General features: G+C 41.1%; 1 protein-coding gene across 2 annotated transcripts; it reads right to left on the bottom strand.

Annotated features, from left to right (window-relative positions):
- Positions 1–960: 960 nt before the first annotated feature.
- Positions 961–14810, bottom strand: LOC142139420 (cell cycle control protein 50C-like). 2 transcript variants are annotated; one of them, XM_075197011.1, is made up of 7 exons: positions 14628–14810; positions 10348–10458; positions 8388–8498; positions 7149–7236; positions 4665–4808; positions 4314–4523; positions 961–1217 (listed from the first exon to the last, which is right to left on the bottom strand). In XM_075197011.1, the coding sequence occupies exons 1-7, from the start codon at positions 14634–14636 to the stop codon at positions 1024–1026; spliced, it is 867 nt and encodes a 288-aa protein (XP_075053112.1). In that variant the 5' UTR covers positions 14637–14810; the 3' UTR covers positions 961–1023. The 2 variants fall into 2 exon arrangements, with proteins under 2 accessions (XP_075053112.1, XP_075053111.1); XM_075197010.1 differs by lacking the exon at positions 14628–14810 and adding an exon at positions 11518–12370.
- Positions 14811–15271: the final 461 nt, after the last annotated feature.

The raw sequence follows: 15271 nt of genomic DNA, 5'->3' as shown, positions 1-15271 counted from the left end.
CTTTGATTCTGCTAAACCCTTCTGTTCTCCCCATGAGGTGTTTATGGATAGAGATTTCCAGATGAGTGCCCAATACCAATTTAGGGCACAAGTCGTAAAAGATAAAGGTCTTCAAATTCTCTCTTTAAGGTTATATGTTTGGCACTGTACATCGAGTTCACAACGGAAATGAGCTCCAGTGCTTTTCCTTCACTTGCCTGTATATAACACCTAGGGCCTGATTCATTAAGGATCATAAATGAAGAAGTTTCTTATTTAAGTCTCCTGGACAAAACCATGTTACAATGCAAGGGGTGCAAATTAGTTTTCTGTTTTGCACATAAGGTAAACACTGACTGTTTTTTCATGTAGCACACAAATATCAACTTTAAATTACAGTGTACAAATAAGCTATCAAGTATTTGTGTGCTACATGGAAAACAGTCAGTATTTAACTTATGTGCAAAACAGAAAGCTAATTTGCAGCCCTTGCATTGTAACATGGTTTTGTCCAGGAGACTTAAATAAGAAACTTCTTAATTTAAGATCCTTAATGAATCAGGCAACTAGTGTAAGTGCCGAATTGCTGTCACACGAGCTCTCCTGCACTTGGGATTTGAGTTAGGAGCAATGCAAAATAAATAAATAAAGCTGTCCAGTATTTGTGTGCTACAAGCAAAACCAGCCACTAGTTCCCCTGCATGCAAAAATATTAAATAAATGCATTTGCACCCCTTGCATTGCAACATGGTTTGTCAAGGTGCATATTTGCGCCTTTTTTTTTTTTTCTTTGCTTTCCTCTTAACTCTGAATGAGGCCCTTTATGTACAGGCCAATATAGTGAACTGGTGCCAAATTCCTAATGCTAAAATACACAGACACACAAACCACCTGCGGGTATTACCCTTACCAGACTATGGTTCATCACTAAGATTTTATCATCTGTTCTTTTTCCCTAAACACAGAAAAAATATGTTGAGCACATGTACCAAAAATGTTTAAGGTAACTGTTTTTTTTAAAATTTATTGCAGTCTTTGCAGGTTTTATTTTCTCGAAAAGGGTTTCTTCTTGCGCTCCCTTTTCTTCAAGTACACGGCAAGCATGACAAATGCTGTCAGTATAATGACTGCTCCAGTCACGGTGTACGCAAGTCCCAGAAACATGTTATTTCCTCCACACCATGACAACGTTGTCAGGATAACATGCTTTTTCCCTCCAAACTTAGATACAGGAAAATCTGAGTGTGCAAGTTAAGATTATAGTTTATTCTGAGCTCAATTTCTAATCTAACACAAAATACATTGTGTACACAGAAAGAGGAACATTTATAGTGCAGGATAACCTGACACGGTTAAACATGGCAATCACACACCTATCACTTATATAAAAAGGTTTTCTATTTTGGACAGCCCAGATTCATTTTCACCTGACCCCCTCAATGTTGCAAACAAGGGGGTAGATGACACAGGTCAAAAATGGGGGGAAGGAGGACAAAAAGTGGATATCTCCTGTAAACCTCTAGATAAAAGAGAATTTATTCATGGCTCTGAAAGTGAAAAAAAAATTATATTAAGTTACGTTCGTTCTCTCAGCTTTAGCTGATTGCAATGTCTCCGGGTTAGTGCAGCCAGAAGTTGGCCACACCCACATGCCCCTAGTGGTCATCTGATGTCATTTCACAACTGCATTCCAATAATGATCCAATCTATTTCAATCCTGTAAATACCGGGCATGGGGTAATTTTGGACCCATATATACGCTGCCATAAAGGACCAGCTATCTGATAATGTTGCAGATATTATGATATGTGTGGCCTGAATCTTACTGTATGGCATAAGGGCTTCTCTGAATTACAGGACTACTATTCTAGTGTTTTATGCTCTATGAAGATTGTTGTTGTTGTTGTTGTTGTTGTTGTTGTTGTTGTTTTCATGTGGACTTTATATGCTGACTGAAAATGTATTATTTCTGAAGACCCTTAATTACTCATCCCCCTAAATTCACAAATAGTAGAGCATTGTGCTACAGAGATCAATGATATGTCTCCACTTAATTCATCGCTATGAGGAAGTCTCATAGGGTGACTCCCTAAGGGTCATTTACTATTTACTAAAGTCTAAAACTGTACGATTGCGCCCTCATTTTTTCGGAAGAACATGGAGTCACGCAGATAAATGGCGGTCCATGCAGGAGTACAAGCTTCACATGTACTGATAGGAAAGGCTGAGTAGATGTGGGGTACAGGTAACTAAATGTAGGTAACGCGTCCCTGTGCTTATGCCCACATACAAAGACTAGATTTCATATGGCGGGGTAAGATATTTAAATAAGGCTTGCAGGCAGCAGCAGAAACTATTTCATTATCCTCCCATAATGAACTTATTTTCCCAACATTCTCTGCCTAAGCATTCAATGGGGGACATCTTTTATATCTCTGGTGCATTTCTACCAATCTAGTAAAATATTCATCTGTACTATACTGAGAGAGGTAAAACAATTATAGTCTTCTCACTCACATGATTAATTAAAGAAAAATAAGACTTGATGTAGTGGTATTTTAAGGAAATAATGGAAAATGTGAACTAAATGAAGCGGGTGGTCTAAACTTAGCTGCACTTTGTAGAGACGTTTTACGTTTTTTCCACCTTGCACGTTTCATTCCTACGAAAATAGGTGCAGATTTATTTTACTGGGGTTCCAGAAACCTAAATCAGGATGTGGTCATTGTTCTGCATGAGACAGTCAATTGGGCGCATTTGTGTTCTATATGCTGTGTTTACAGACAGACCAGAGTTTGGATGTTTTTTCTCAGGAATGGCAGAGTTCCGTGAGCTCAGGGTCTTCCTATGACTATTCTCCTTAGATTCCCCTAGTTGCAGTTGTTTCTGGTGGAGAAGAGATGACGTGTTCAATGCAGCAATGATATGACCCATTCACAAAGTGTTACCACAGGGACATGGTAATGGATAGAGGTTTAGCTCTAGAACTCACACTGTAGGCACTGTAGTTAGTAAACTATTCATTACTGTGGATCTAGGGAATATTAGCTCTGCATATGCATTGAAGAAAGACAATGGGGTCAACTGCAAGCAATCGGCTCAGCACATAATCCTGAAAAGTGCCTGCATGCATGCAAGGTGGAGTGCTTTGTAGGATTAGTAAATATTTACATATGATGGAGGATGAACACAGCCTTAGTGAAGAGGACTGACACATTCATCATTAATCATGCAATGATGGGCCTTCCCACAAAACCAACGTGTTTTGTTTTGTGACCCAGGATTTTGTATATGATGGCGATCTGTATATCAAAAAATGTTTCTTGTGACACCGCCCCAGGCATGCAAAATAGAGTACAAAGTGTACACAGACGAAGTAAGTCACTACTCCTCTTCTGTTTCCAATGGATAGCCATTTGCCCAGTCTAGGCAGATTATGAAGGCTGTGAGTTTTACTATGCGTAAGGCAATAGTGTGTGTCTAACAATGTGAAGTGACGACACTTGAAATAAAGCCACTCCCCCGTGTCTCCTATCCTCATTATTTCCCCATAATTCCTGGTTTTGATGGCAAAATGTGACGACTGCCTAAAGGTTTACCCTAAAGGGAAAGGAGGTCACTATAAGTGAACCCCCCCCCTGGGATATTTGCTCTGTTCCCAGTGGATGGTTACTCCTTTCAGTCGTGAAAACCAGTTGTCAATCACTGCTTCCTTATAGGCATTAGCTATTCACTCATTCCCAGTCAGCTTTCCAGTAGGACCATACCACACGTATTGCGGGGGTGTATTCTTTCCATTTAGTTAATGGCCCACTCCATTTACCAAGTGGAAAAAATGTGTCCCCCAGCCCCTTTCATGTTGGTAAATGCACATAGATATTTGTCCACTCATATGTGTATGCCCACATTTTGGTCTGGGAACTGTTCCTGTAAAATATTTATTATTAAGAGATTGCACATAGCAGTAAGAGTATAGGATCACCGGCTTACTGTTATTTTAGAGCTGCCTCCTTCATTATATTCAGTTTTTCCCTCAAAATACTGCTCGGTATACCCTAATTTATGCCAGTGAGCGCACATTGTGATTTATTATGTGTAGCTATCATATATTTGAAAATTTTTAATACAGGGGTAGAAATATACTTTTCTGTATTAAGTGCGCCCACAAGGTGAAAAAGGCAAAGAAGTAAATGAAGGGAGCAGAAATAAGTGGACAGTGTCATAAAAATGCCATTTACACTGTGGGGGCGCAGACTTTCTGCATCGTAATTACCTTCACAGAGTCATGTATTTTTGTCATACATCGCTGACATGACCATTAGCAGAAAGGATACTATAATTAATGATGTAGCTGTAATTGCCAGCCGGGAGCCCATCAGAGAACTCTTGTACTCGAGAAAGACGTCCGTAAAGCTTACGGAAGTTTGGGAGCGCGGCCACTCTCATCCAGTTGATTAAGTCATCGTTTACATAGCCATTGTTAGAGGGATCAAGTGGATCAAGTTCATAAGGTGGCTTCTGCCAGTATGGTGGTCTGGTACTTCCTGTGAAGACAAAAAATAGCTACCTCCATGTTTTTAAGACCTCATCTGTAAGTATTTCATCGCCCAAAAAAACCAGAACATATGTTCCTGACAATACACCTTGTTGTCCTAAAGTAACTTCACACATATTATGTGTTTTACCTGCAAACGCCTGGACGAGATCCTCTCTTGGCTTGGGGTTGTTGAATTTCACATTCTTATCAGACCACCAGGTGTTTCCTGTCCTCAGTAGAGGGACTTGGGTGTTGGAAGAGGCGCCAGACTGATAAACGAGTGTTATTGTGTCTGGGAAGGCAAAACATCTACTGTCACAATCGCTTACAATATCCAAGAGACACGGAGTGCCTTATGAAGATTCGGACATAATTTACACCAAAAGCGGAAGCGTAAATTACTCCAGTTAAAACTATGGGCCTGATTCATTAAAGAAAGTAAAACAAAAAAAATGAGTAACTTTCACCTGGGCAAAACCATGTTGCTTTGAGGAGGGAAATAAATTTATAATGTGGGGACAGATATATAGTTGGGATAGGGCATGTCCTAGATCAACTTCAATATCAGTTTAAATATCAAGTATTTGTGTCCTACATGAAAAAACAGCCAGGATTTTCTTTATATGCAAAATAATAAACTAATTTGCAGCCCTTGCATTGTAACATGGTTTTGACGAGGAGAAATCTTACTAATTTTTTTTTGCCTTACTTTCTTTAATGAATATTAAAGTACACGTAACGTGTACTACTAGGTGCCTCCTTCTACTTTTAGAATATATATCGCTTATCTAAAGGTTGTTTCTGACTAAACAGTTTTGCATTGCTAGCCAAACTTTTTGTATTTTCCTGAACTTTATCCCCTTGTGGTTTTCAGCTGTCAGGCTCCCTTTTTAAATTCAGCTTCATAATAAGGTTAAAATCATAAGGAAACTATTTGGGGTTCACCCAAAGAGCCAGAAAAGGCACCGATCATAAATATACAGCGATCAGCAACTGCAAAACCACATTTCATGGCTCCCATATAAGTGGTGATCATTTTTTTTGCCTTTTGATAAAACCAATTAAAACTTTTAAACCGCACTTGGCATGACCACTGTATAATTTATTAAAAATAACAACCTAATTTGAACACATATTTTAATAAACATTTATATATTTTACTCTCTGGCAGACCCAGGGCTGTTGTAAGACATTTGTGGTATCAGGGTAGACTCTACGCTAGTCGGCCTCAACACCTCTTTGCATCCCGAAAGTATAAAGTGTAAACCTTTTTCAAGAGAACAGACCAAGACAAAAATTATTTTAAAATATTAGTATTGTATGAAGATTTTTTAAAAACTAATAGTAAGTAAGATTAGTGCTCTGCTAGCACTTGAGAGTTTTAGGTTGAGGACTAATTATTTTGAGTACATTATAATATATTAGTGTTATTAAGGGTTAGTATTAATAGTCTGGTATGAATAGTCAGTTGTGGTTAGTATTTTTATTACAATCTTTATTTACAATCTTTATTTTACTCATTAGGTCCTCCTCCCACCTCTCTCCCCCAGTTAGTACCACCCTATTTGTGTCTCCCCCTTTCCTTTAGGATGTAAACTCTCAGGAGCACGGCCCTTTTTCCTTGTGTGCTCCTTTCACTATTCCATCACCCTCTGTACCTCTTGGCCTGCTTCCCTAGCCCTGTTTTCTTAAGCTTTGGCCTACTTCTCGCTGATTTCTACCATCATTTTCACTCATTGTCCCAGTAATAATTTGATTTGCCTTACCATGTTACCCGTGTCTGTGTATATATTTTTGTTCATTTTTGTTCTTTCTGTATCATGTGGTGTCATGGCTCACTGTTTTTGGTATGTTATGTACGGCGCTGCGGAGCCTTTGTGGCGCCTTATAAATTAAAGATAATAATAATTATAATAATAGTTTTCAGGTAAGCACCGAACTTGGAAGAGGAGATTATCCTCTTCAAAATTAGAAGCTTGTTATCTTTCTGGGAGATTGTAGAGTCTGCTGGGTACAATAGTGCAACAGCGGTCACTTGGACTCCATATCTTACCTTCTCTACACAGCTGCTGGGGATCAGTACTGATCTCTGTTGCCTTAGACATAAGGGAGACTTGATGGGACGCTAGAGAAGATGCCAAGGGATGGCGTCAGTGGGAGCAGCACTGGAGCAGGGGGTGAGCTAGGGGATTTACCAGCTGGGTGATGAAGAAGGGGGTTGGGAATGAAGCACAGAACAAGGGTAAGACCGGCGGCCTTTACAGGGCTGGCACTGTCAGGGGTCTGTAGTTCTGGACATTTGCTTCAATCCACCTAACCCAAAATGTGTCTAGCACTGACTCTCCAACCATCAGATGAACAAGCATGTAAAGGTGGGTTCTGATATTGAGGGATTTATACACTGTATCATCTGGCCTCAGTCATGCCGGCAATTTGTATTTTAGTTTTTCTGTGATGTGATAAGTACACTTTAAAGATGTAGTATTTTGCATACCATTCACTGTTACTGCATATAATTAGATTGTGAGTTCTTTGGGGGCAAAGTCATTTATTGCTGAGACACTTACATTACTAGCCCCCGTATTCACCAGAACCCCCTTGTATTTGTTGCCCTCCTCATTTCCTTGCTTACCATTAAACAGGCTGTTAGCAATTGCACCACAGGGAGCCATTGGGGTTCCATTGCTGTACATGGAAAATGGGGCACAGCTGCTGAGTGTCTGTATAAAAGCAAGAAACAAGCAGAAAATGACATCTGGCAGAATGATAATATCTATATTGTACTGTGCCCAATAGTGTCACTCCCCCGCCCCCTCACACACACACTCACTCAGAGACGGGACATCCCCAGCCTGCCCCCTCACAGTGGTAGTGCCACTGTTGTCGGCCTGTTACAAGAAGTGACCCCCCCCCATTATCTGTGTAGCCGAAAAAGTTGCTCAGGGACCGAAAAAGGAAAGAAAAAGTATACCCTCATAGTGGTAGGTACCCTATTTATTAGTTGTGAAAATAATTACTTTAAATAACATTTACATAGTGCTGTTACTTCTCAACTCATTAGTAGGGTCTGTCCTATTCCTGGAAGATTTGTCCCTGCAATTCATTTAATATTGACAAAGTGTACAGTATGATTTCTCTGTCATTGCATGCAACATGGAATTCTTTCTATCTGGGCCCACAGTAAAATACTATCTGTCCATCAATCTTCTACTAACCTAGGTTATTTATAACAATCATTGTAACTGAGCAATCTCCATTCTTAACAAAACATGTTATGGAAACAAAGAGCTGTTTTTCCTCAATAGCTGAGCGATGGGCCTCACTATCAGTGATGGTGCCGTTTGCACCAGCAACAAACCCACTTGGGCTAAGTTTTTCCCTTGCATGGGGCGGCCCATATATCAAGTATTGCAGTAATACTAGTTGTATGTATGTTCTTTTTAAGTTATTCTTAAATTGAAAATAACACACCGAAAATGACTTTTCATGGTTCCTCATTCTATTCTTGGAAGGGGGGGGGGGCTGAGGACAAATACTAATTTTCCACACAGGCCCACTAAATTCATAAAAAGACCCTGAGTCTGGGCCTGTTTTCAATTCCTTTAAACTTTGAGTAATGTTCTTGCTGTTTATTAAGAAATAGTAGAAGCATGAGGTTTGTTGCATACAGTAAAACACTAGGGGTTTGGGGATTCCTGTGTTTATCTAAGCAAAAATGAACTGGAAAATGATTCTATAAGGAACAATAAAGAGTGTTGAGTGTTTTGGTGGGTTATCAAGGACGTATAAAGTATGTGAGTTGGGGGCCATTGTTTCCACAACACCCAGTCAATCAACCACTGTGTCAAAGATTAGACAAAATAAAACCAACCTCTGTGTCTGTTCCATTTCTCCCAAGTAACTGGGCATAATCTCTGGATATTACATATCGGCGATGGTTCTGGAAAAAATTGCTGAGTCCATAGTACACAAAGACATCCCCCTGCAGAAAACACCACAAAGCTTTGTAATTTTACAGTAATGAATATTAGAGAGGGGTGCTCTGCATTATAATGTCACCAGAGATCTGGGGTCAGATTTTGTATTATTACAGATATTATGGGGGAGGGGGCTCTACATTATAATGTCACCAGAGATCTGGGGTCAGATTTTGTATTATTACAGATATTATGGGGGAGGGGACTCTACATTACAATACCACCAGAGATCTGGGGTTGGATGTTGTATTATGGGGGAGGGGGCTCTACATTATAATGTCACCAAAGATCTGGGGTTGGATGTTGTATTATTACAGATATTATGGGGGAGGGGGCTCTACATTATCTACAGATCTGTGGTCGGATTTTGTATTATTACAGATATTATGAGGGAGGGGGCTCTACATTATAATGTCACCAGAGATCTGTGGTCGGATGTTGTATTATTACAGATATTATGAGGGAGGGGGCTCTACATTATAATGTCACCAGAGATCTGTGGTCGGATGTTGTATTATTACAGATATTATGAGGGAGGGGGCTCTACATTATAATGTCATCAGAGATCTGTGGTCGGATGTTGTATTATTACAGATATTATGGGGGAGGGGGCTCTACATTATAATGCCACCAGAGATCTGGGATCTGAATTTTTATTACAATATAGATTATGGGAGGGGGAGGGTTCTGCTAAAACACTCCACCCATAAAGAAAAGTTTAGATCCACCCTAGAGGCAGAAATTTCTGATACACACGGCACCCAATGAAGACAGCCCGGAGTCCTGTCCCAGAAGAGAGACAAACTGATTACCTGAGGAGGGAACCTCCGAGCTAAGGACAGTGATATTTATGTGTAAACTCACTACAGATAAAGTGATAAGCGGCCTAGCTGCCCACATGTTAGAGAGGGGAGAAGACAGTACCACAACTACCATTGGTGCGGCAGGTGCCGTGCACCGGGGCCCATGGAGATGAGGGGGCCCTGCTGCATGGCATATGCAGAGGGTTGGGGGCCCTGGTTCCCTCCTCCCCACCTACCTGCACTGGGGTCCACACGCTAGTTCCGTCTCTGGGTGAAGAGGTGAGTCAGCATTTCCTATGGGGGCTAGGTTTAATGTCTTCTGTGAGAGCAGGTATTTGTGCCGTAAAGCTGATGATCACTAAAGCACTTTTATGCACCAAGAGACATTGACTGAAAGGCTGATACCTTTGTGCTTTGGAACCACAGCGATGGCATCGGAGAATCTTTATTGCAAACGATACAAATGAATGTATCCGATCCTACCACATGTTCATAGATATTTGTGATTTGTTGGTTTTAGTATTTCTACAGTGGATTCTAATAGACTATAATATTAAACTAATCTATAATACGTTAGTTATTAATATAATAAATATCAACACCAGAGAATACTTTTAAGAGCACTACATTGCCTGTGCCTATTTATTTAAATTATCGTCAATATAGTGTACTTATGTAACATCCACACAGTAGTCTTGCCCATTAGGGGATAAACATAAGACAGTCATATATTATATAATTCAATATATCAGTTACTGTCATCAGAAAGTTGACAGACAGCCTCCCAAATTGAAATGCCCAATGATCTTAAAATGTGTTCTATTTTGTTGGCTTTTATTTGAAACTTAGAAAACTGGTAAAACAGAAGTATAGTAACAAAAAAAAAAAGCAAAAAAGCAAAAGTAATAATAAAAAAAACATGAAAAAAAGAGGCAAAAAACCACAACAAACACAAAATGTGCATGTGTCCAAGTGCTTAGGTCACATTTTAAAAGTAGCATTTAATTTGATTGTTAAATAAATCATACACTTCTTATTACAGTCTACTCACCTGAATAGTCTTGTTCACAGTAAAGTTGACAGTACAGCTGCATGGCTTTTCTGAATTTGAGGAATTCTCTCTTAGTTGAGTGCATTGTGAGCAATAATCAGAATAGCTGATCTGTGAACAATATAATATAACCTGGTATTAGCAGCATTATGAAGAGGTGGAATAGTGTCAGCACCGAATGTAGATCTGGATTATCCACAAGATAACTTAGTCCCACACCTAGGGCTAGAAATATTAAGAGGCCCTAGGTGCCCTGAAGGGCTGGATATACAGCCATATAAAAGTGTGATAGATACTAGTGGAAATGAAAGGATCGTACTGAAATATTACAATACATATTGGGTCGCCTTAAGAATTGCATTTGAATGTTGTAACTTTACGCTTTGCATACAAGTGATTCTTGATCTAAATATATATATATTAATAATTTTTTTGAAAATAAATATTTATATAAATGATTATAATGTTGAGCTGTTATTTTATACTGTAATCAAATAAAAGCTTAAGGTGTTCTGATGTGACTGTGCGTATACTGCAGTCTGTTCAGTGTATCTACGTCACGTAAGTACTGTATAGGCAGAATAGGATAACACTGTGGTTCAATACGCTTGGTTTTGTATATGGTCGGAACTGCGCACACGTTTACATGCAAGTTGCGTTCAGAATAGAATCAGGCCCTAAGTGAGGTGTGAAGAAGTAATTTGTGGCATCACACACGTTGCCCCGCCCACTGGATTATGTAAATTGCATCATAAAGCTCCGCCCTTGTCTTCATTTCCTACCTTCACCCGGAAGGAAGGTATGTATGTATGGGGCAGAATTAGGTAAAAAAAATAATATAAGTAAACACAGAATATGAATGATTGATTCCAAGTTGACTACATCACTGCGCATCTGGTAATCAAGGCAAATTACTGTGCCATAACTGCAAGGTGTGTTTATCAGATGACCTGACGCACATTAACAAAATCTGGTCAACTTTAACCCAGTGCCGGTACAGTGCAGGTAATAAATGTGCCCTATGCAAACACCCAAACATTACAATAACACCAGCAGGTACCAGCGACCGCTCACTAACCTGTGTACACAGATCAGTCTCCCCCAACTGAGGACACCTTACACCAGTATGTCCCAGCACATAGACAGTGTTATTACTCTTTATTTACTCACCCATATTTCTTTAACATTGGTTGTCGCTATAATCCAACTAATTCCAACAGCCAAACAGAAGAGTCCGATGATGAAGAAACAGCTGAGGACGGACTCTGCGGTGAGGGTCAGTTTTCCTGCTGGAATCCTCTGCTGTTTGAAGGCAGAGTTATCTGGACATTTTGACTTAGGAAGGTCCTCCTTTGCTACCTTTTTCCCCATGGTATTCTTCTGGCAAAGCTGAAGATTTTGTCTTTGTTTAATGTGAACATACACTTTCCTAGTGCTGTGCGATTGTCATAGTCCATTAATGCTCCATAGGAAGTATCTGCTGATGAACTTCCTGGAATTACTGATTAACACCTATGTGCTGGCAATGCTCTCATTGTGAGCTTTGATTACCTGTTAGCTTTGTCATCTTGTGTCAGTCTTGCTCAGTGCACTTTGCTCCTGCATAGGGGAATTAATGTGCATTACCGCCTGTGTTTGTTTTACAGAGCCATTTATGGTCCATGCTTTACTCTCCTTAAAGCTCTACTACGTTTAAAAGAAAACACACTCTGCTCTGCTCTTGTATTCTTTTTGCAGAAATATGATTGAACTGATCACCAGAAGTTTCATCAAGAGTTAACATTTTTATGTTGATTTATATTTAATTTTCCCCAACATAAAAATGTAACTAAAGTGTTTCAAATGTGTACAGAGCATTTTCTTATGTAATTGCTGTGGAGACCAATTAACCCTATTTCATATGGGGCCTGATTCATTACGGAAAGTTAAACAAAAGTAAGTAAGTAAGGCAAAACCATGTTGCATTGGAGGGGGAGGTAAATTTAAAATGTGCTGGCAGATTTATATTTGGGGTAGGGCATGTCCTAGATCAACTTTAAATTTCAGTGTACAAATAAGCTATTAAGTATTTGTGTTCTACATGAAAAAAACAGCCAGTATTTTCCTTATGTGCAAAATAATAAACTAATTTGCTCCCCTTGCATTGCAACATAGTTTTGTCCAGAAAACTTGAGTAAGAAAACTTACTCAATTTTTTGCTTAACTTTTCTTAATGAATCAGGCCCATGTGTCTAAGCTGCATTCAGCAAGCTGTTCAATGCAGCTAAACCTCCGATGCTGAAGTACAAGCCATAGGATACATACACAACATTTAATGGCATACTTGCCAACCTTTAGATCTTGGGAAGGTACCTATTGTAGCTGGAGCTAGAGGAGGCAAAGTCACACTAACTACAACTCCCTTTCCACACCCCCGGTACTCATCTGACCCTGAGGGGCACCTATGAACACACAGTACCTGCTGCTGCTCACATGTTGTTAGCTACCCGGATCTTCTGGTACTCAGCCACTCTGCAGGACTCTGCCCGCTGCCTGAACCCCGGTTTTTGAGCCCTCCTCTTCAGTGCTCAGAACTTTAGGTGTCCTTCTGAACCGGATAGAGGGGACTCCTATGCCGCTCTTAATTACCTAGAACTGAATTACTCACTCTCAAGGAACCAAGTGTCCCACTACAAGAATGGCTGAGTGCCCTCCTAATCTATTAGGACCTGGGTCTTCTTCACAACCAGGGGCCTAGCACCCTTCAAAGCACAAGGGCCTATTTCCCTGATATAAACTATAAAGGCCTACTGTCCCTCCTAACAGCAGGGACCTACTGTCCCTCCTAACAGCAGGGACCTAGTGTCCCTCCTGACAGCAGGGACCTACTGCCCTCTAACTATCAAGAGCTTAGTGCCCCACTAAGAAAGGGCTTTACGCCCAGCCAAACAGTATGAACCTTGTGCCCAACTCTACCTACAGGGCCCTATGCCCCACCTACCTATAGGGCTCAGTGCCCTGCTTAAATACAAGGGCTTAATGCCCAGTTAACCCATAGGGCCTAATGCCCAATTACTATGGGACCTTCTTCCCCTTCTACCGATGGAGGCCTTGAGCCTCTTCTGACTGAGGGAGCCTTGTGCTCCATTCTAATTACGGGGGCCTTGCTAACTGAGGGTCAGTTCTAGTGCCTGGATGTGGCTCGGGCCTAGTGCCTGGTGTGAGAAGAGATGCACTTTATTGACAGAGTGTGGAGAGAAGGGCTGGGGCCCAGTAGAGGGGGGGCCCACCAGGGCCCTACCTGTTTCCGGCATCTTCGGAGGTCTTCTCTAAGGGCCCCCCAATCTGCCACCATCCTCAATGCTCTGCCACTGGTTTTCCGTGCTTGCCCCTTCTTCGGGAGGCAGAGTAGCTCACAGCCCTGACTAGGGTTCTCTGCCTCCACTGTCTGTCCCCCGTCTTCTCTCTCCGGTGTTTCCTCTTCTTCCAGTTGTGCACGTCATCTTCCTCTCTGGGTCCGGCATCTTCTTTCTTCTTCCTTGCTCCCACCATCCCACGACATCCGTCTCAGTCTCTTTCCGCCTCCGACTAAACAAAATGACGCCAGCCGAGACTGCTTAAATAGCCGCTGACGCCAAGTGACGTCACTGTGTTGTGGCGTGACGACGCAGCGCCAAAATTCAAAAGACTGAGCTGGGAGCCCTAATTTGGCTCCTCATCACAGCCATCCCTATATCCAGTTCTTTTGCTTGTAAATATGAAGCCTGCTAAAAAAAAAATAGCTCCAACAATGTGATGTCAGTGTCCGTATATACACAGAGTGGATTGTATGTAACATATACAATGTGTTCAAAGGGTGATATCCTATAAAAGAGGACAATATAGTTTAAACTTGTCTATATAGTTGCTGTCGTTTGCACTCCATATTCTATGTTGTTATATCACAATTTTTTCTGCCACTTCTAGAGGAAGCTAGAGGATAAAAAATAGGTGTGGTTTAGTTCTTGATTTATGTCTAAATAACTCCTCCTTCTATTCGTGTGTGATAAAATTCCTCACACCCCTCTCGCCTCTATCTGTACTATCACTCCCCTTCCCAGCTTCACATAGAAGTACTTAATTTTCTTATCACACATCTGATTAGAGGTGAAGAGGGAGGGAGGGAGAGGCAGTATGGAAAAAGAAGTTGGACGTATGAACTTTGTTTCTTACAGTAGGTGAGTTACACATGTTCTTCTATATGCAATAAAGACTCTAATGAATGCAGTACATGAAAAATGTATACATTGTGCTTTTGATACCGTTTTCATATAGTTCCTCACCGTGCTGTCAGCCTTGCGGCTCCTCACCGTGCTGTCTGCCTTGCGGCTCTTCAGTCTGGGCTTCCCGTCAGGTGTGCCCAACTTGCCGTCCCAGCCGGGGACTCCTGCTCTGCCATCCCTGTGAGGGACTCTCCAAGACTGCTGCCCAAGTTGATCACTCCCTAGAGCAGGCCTGTCCAACCTGCGGCCCTCCAGGTGTTGTGAAACTACAAACCCCAGCATGCTTTGCCAGTAGACAACCTGTTGATAGCTGGAAGGGCATGCTGGGACTTGTAGTTTCACAACATCTGGAGGGCCGCAGGTTGGACAGGCCTGCCCTAGAGTTTGCTGGTGAGCTAGAATGCCCAGATACCTCTTCTAAGTCATCAGATCCTCCTCCAGTCTTCTTTGATGGAGACATCAAACAGTTTATTTCAGTACTTCAACTTTCCATGAAAAAGTTTCAAGATTCTCCAAATTACTTTGCCAACCAATTTAACCAAGTGGGTTCGATTATGAGTTTTAGAGGGGAGCCACAGACTTGGACCTTCTCCCTTCTAAATTCTGATAACCCCATTATCCATAATACCATGGATTTTGTCAACGCCGTTTGTAAGAAGTACTCTCCATCAACAGTCGAGTTT

This window comes from Mixophyes fleayi, chromosome 2 (assembly GCF_038048845.1).
Source record: "Mixophyes fleayi isolate aMixFle1 chromosome 2, aMixFle1.hap1, whole genome shotgun sequence".
In the NCBI taxonomy this organism is placed as follows: Eukaryota; Metazoa; Chordata; class Amphibia; order Anura; family Limnodynastidae; genus Mixophyes; species Mixophyes fleayi.
The sequence above is the reverse complement of the archived record's forward strand: the minus strand, read 5'-3'. Positions and strand labels throughout refer to the sequence as shown.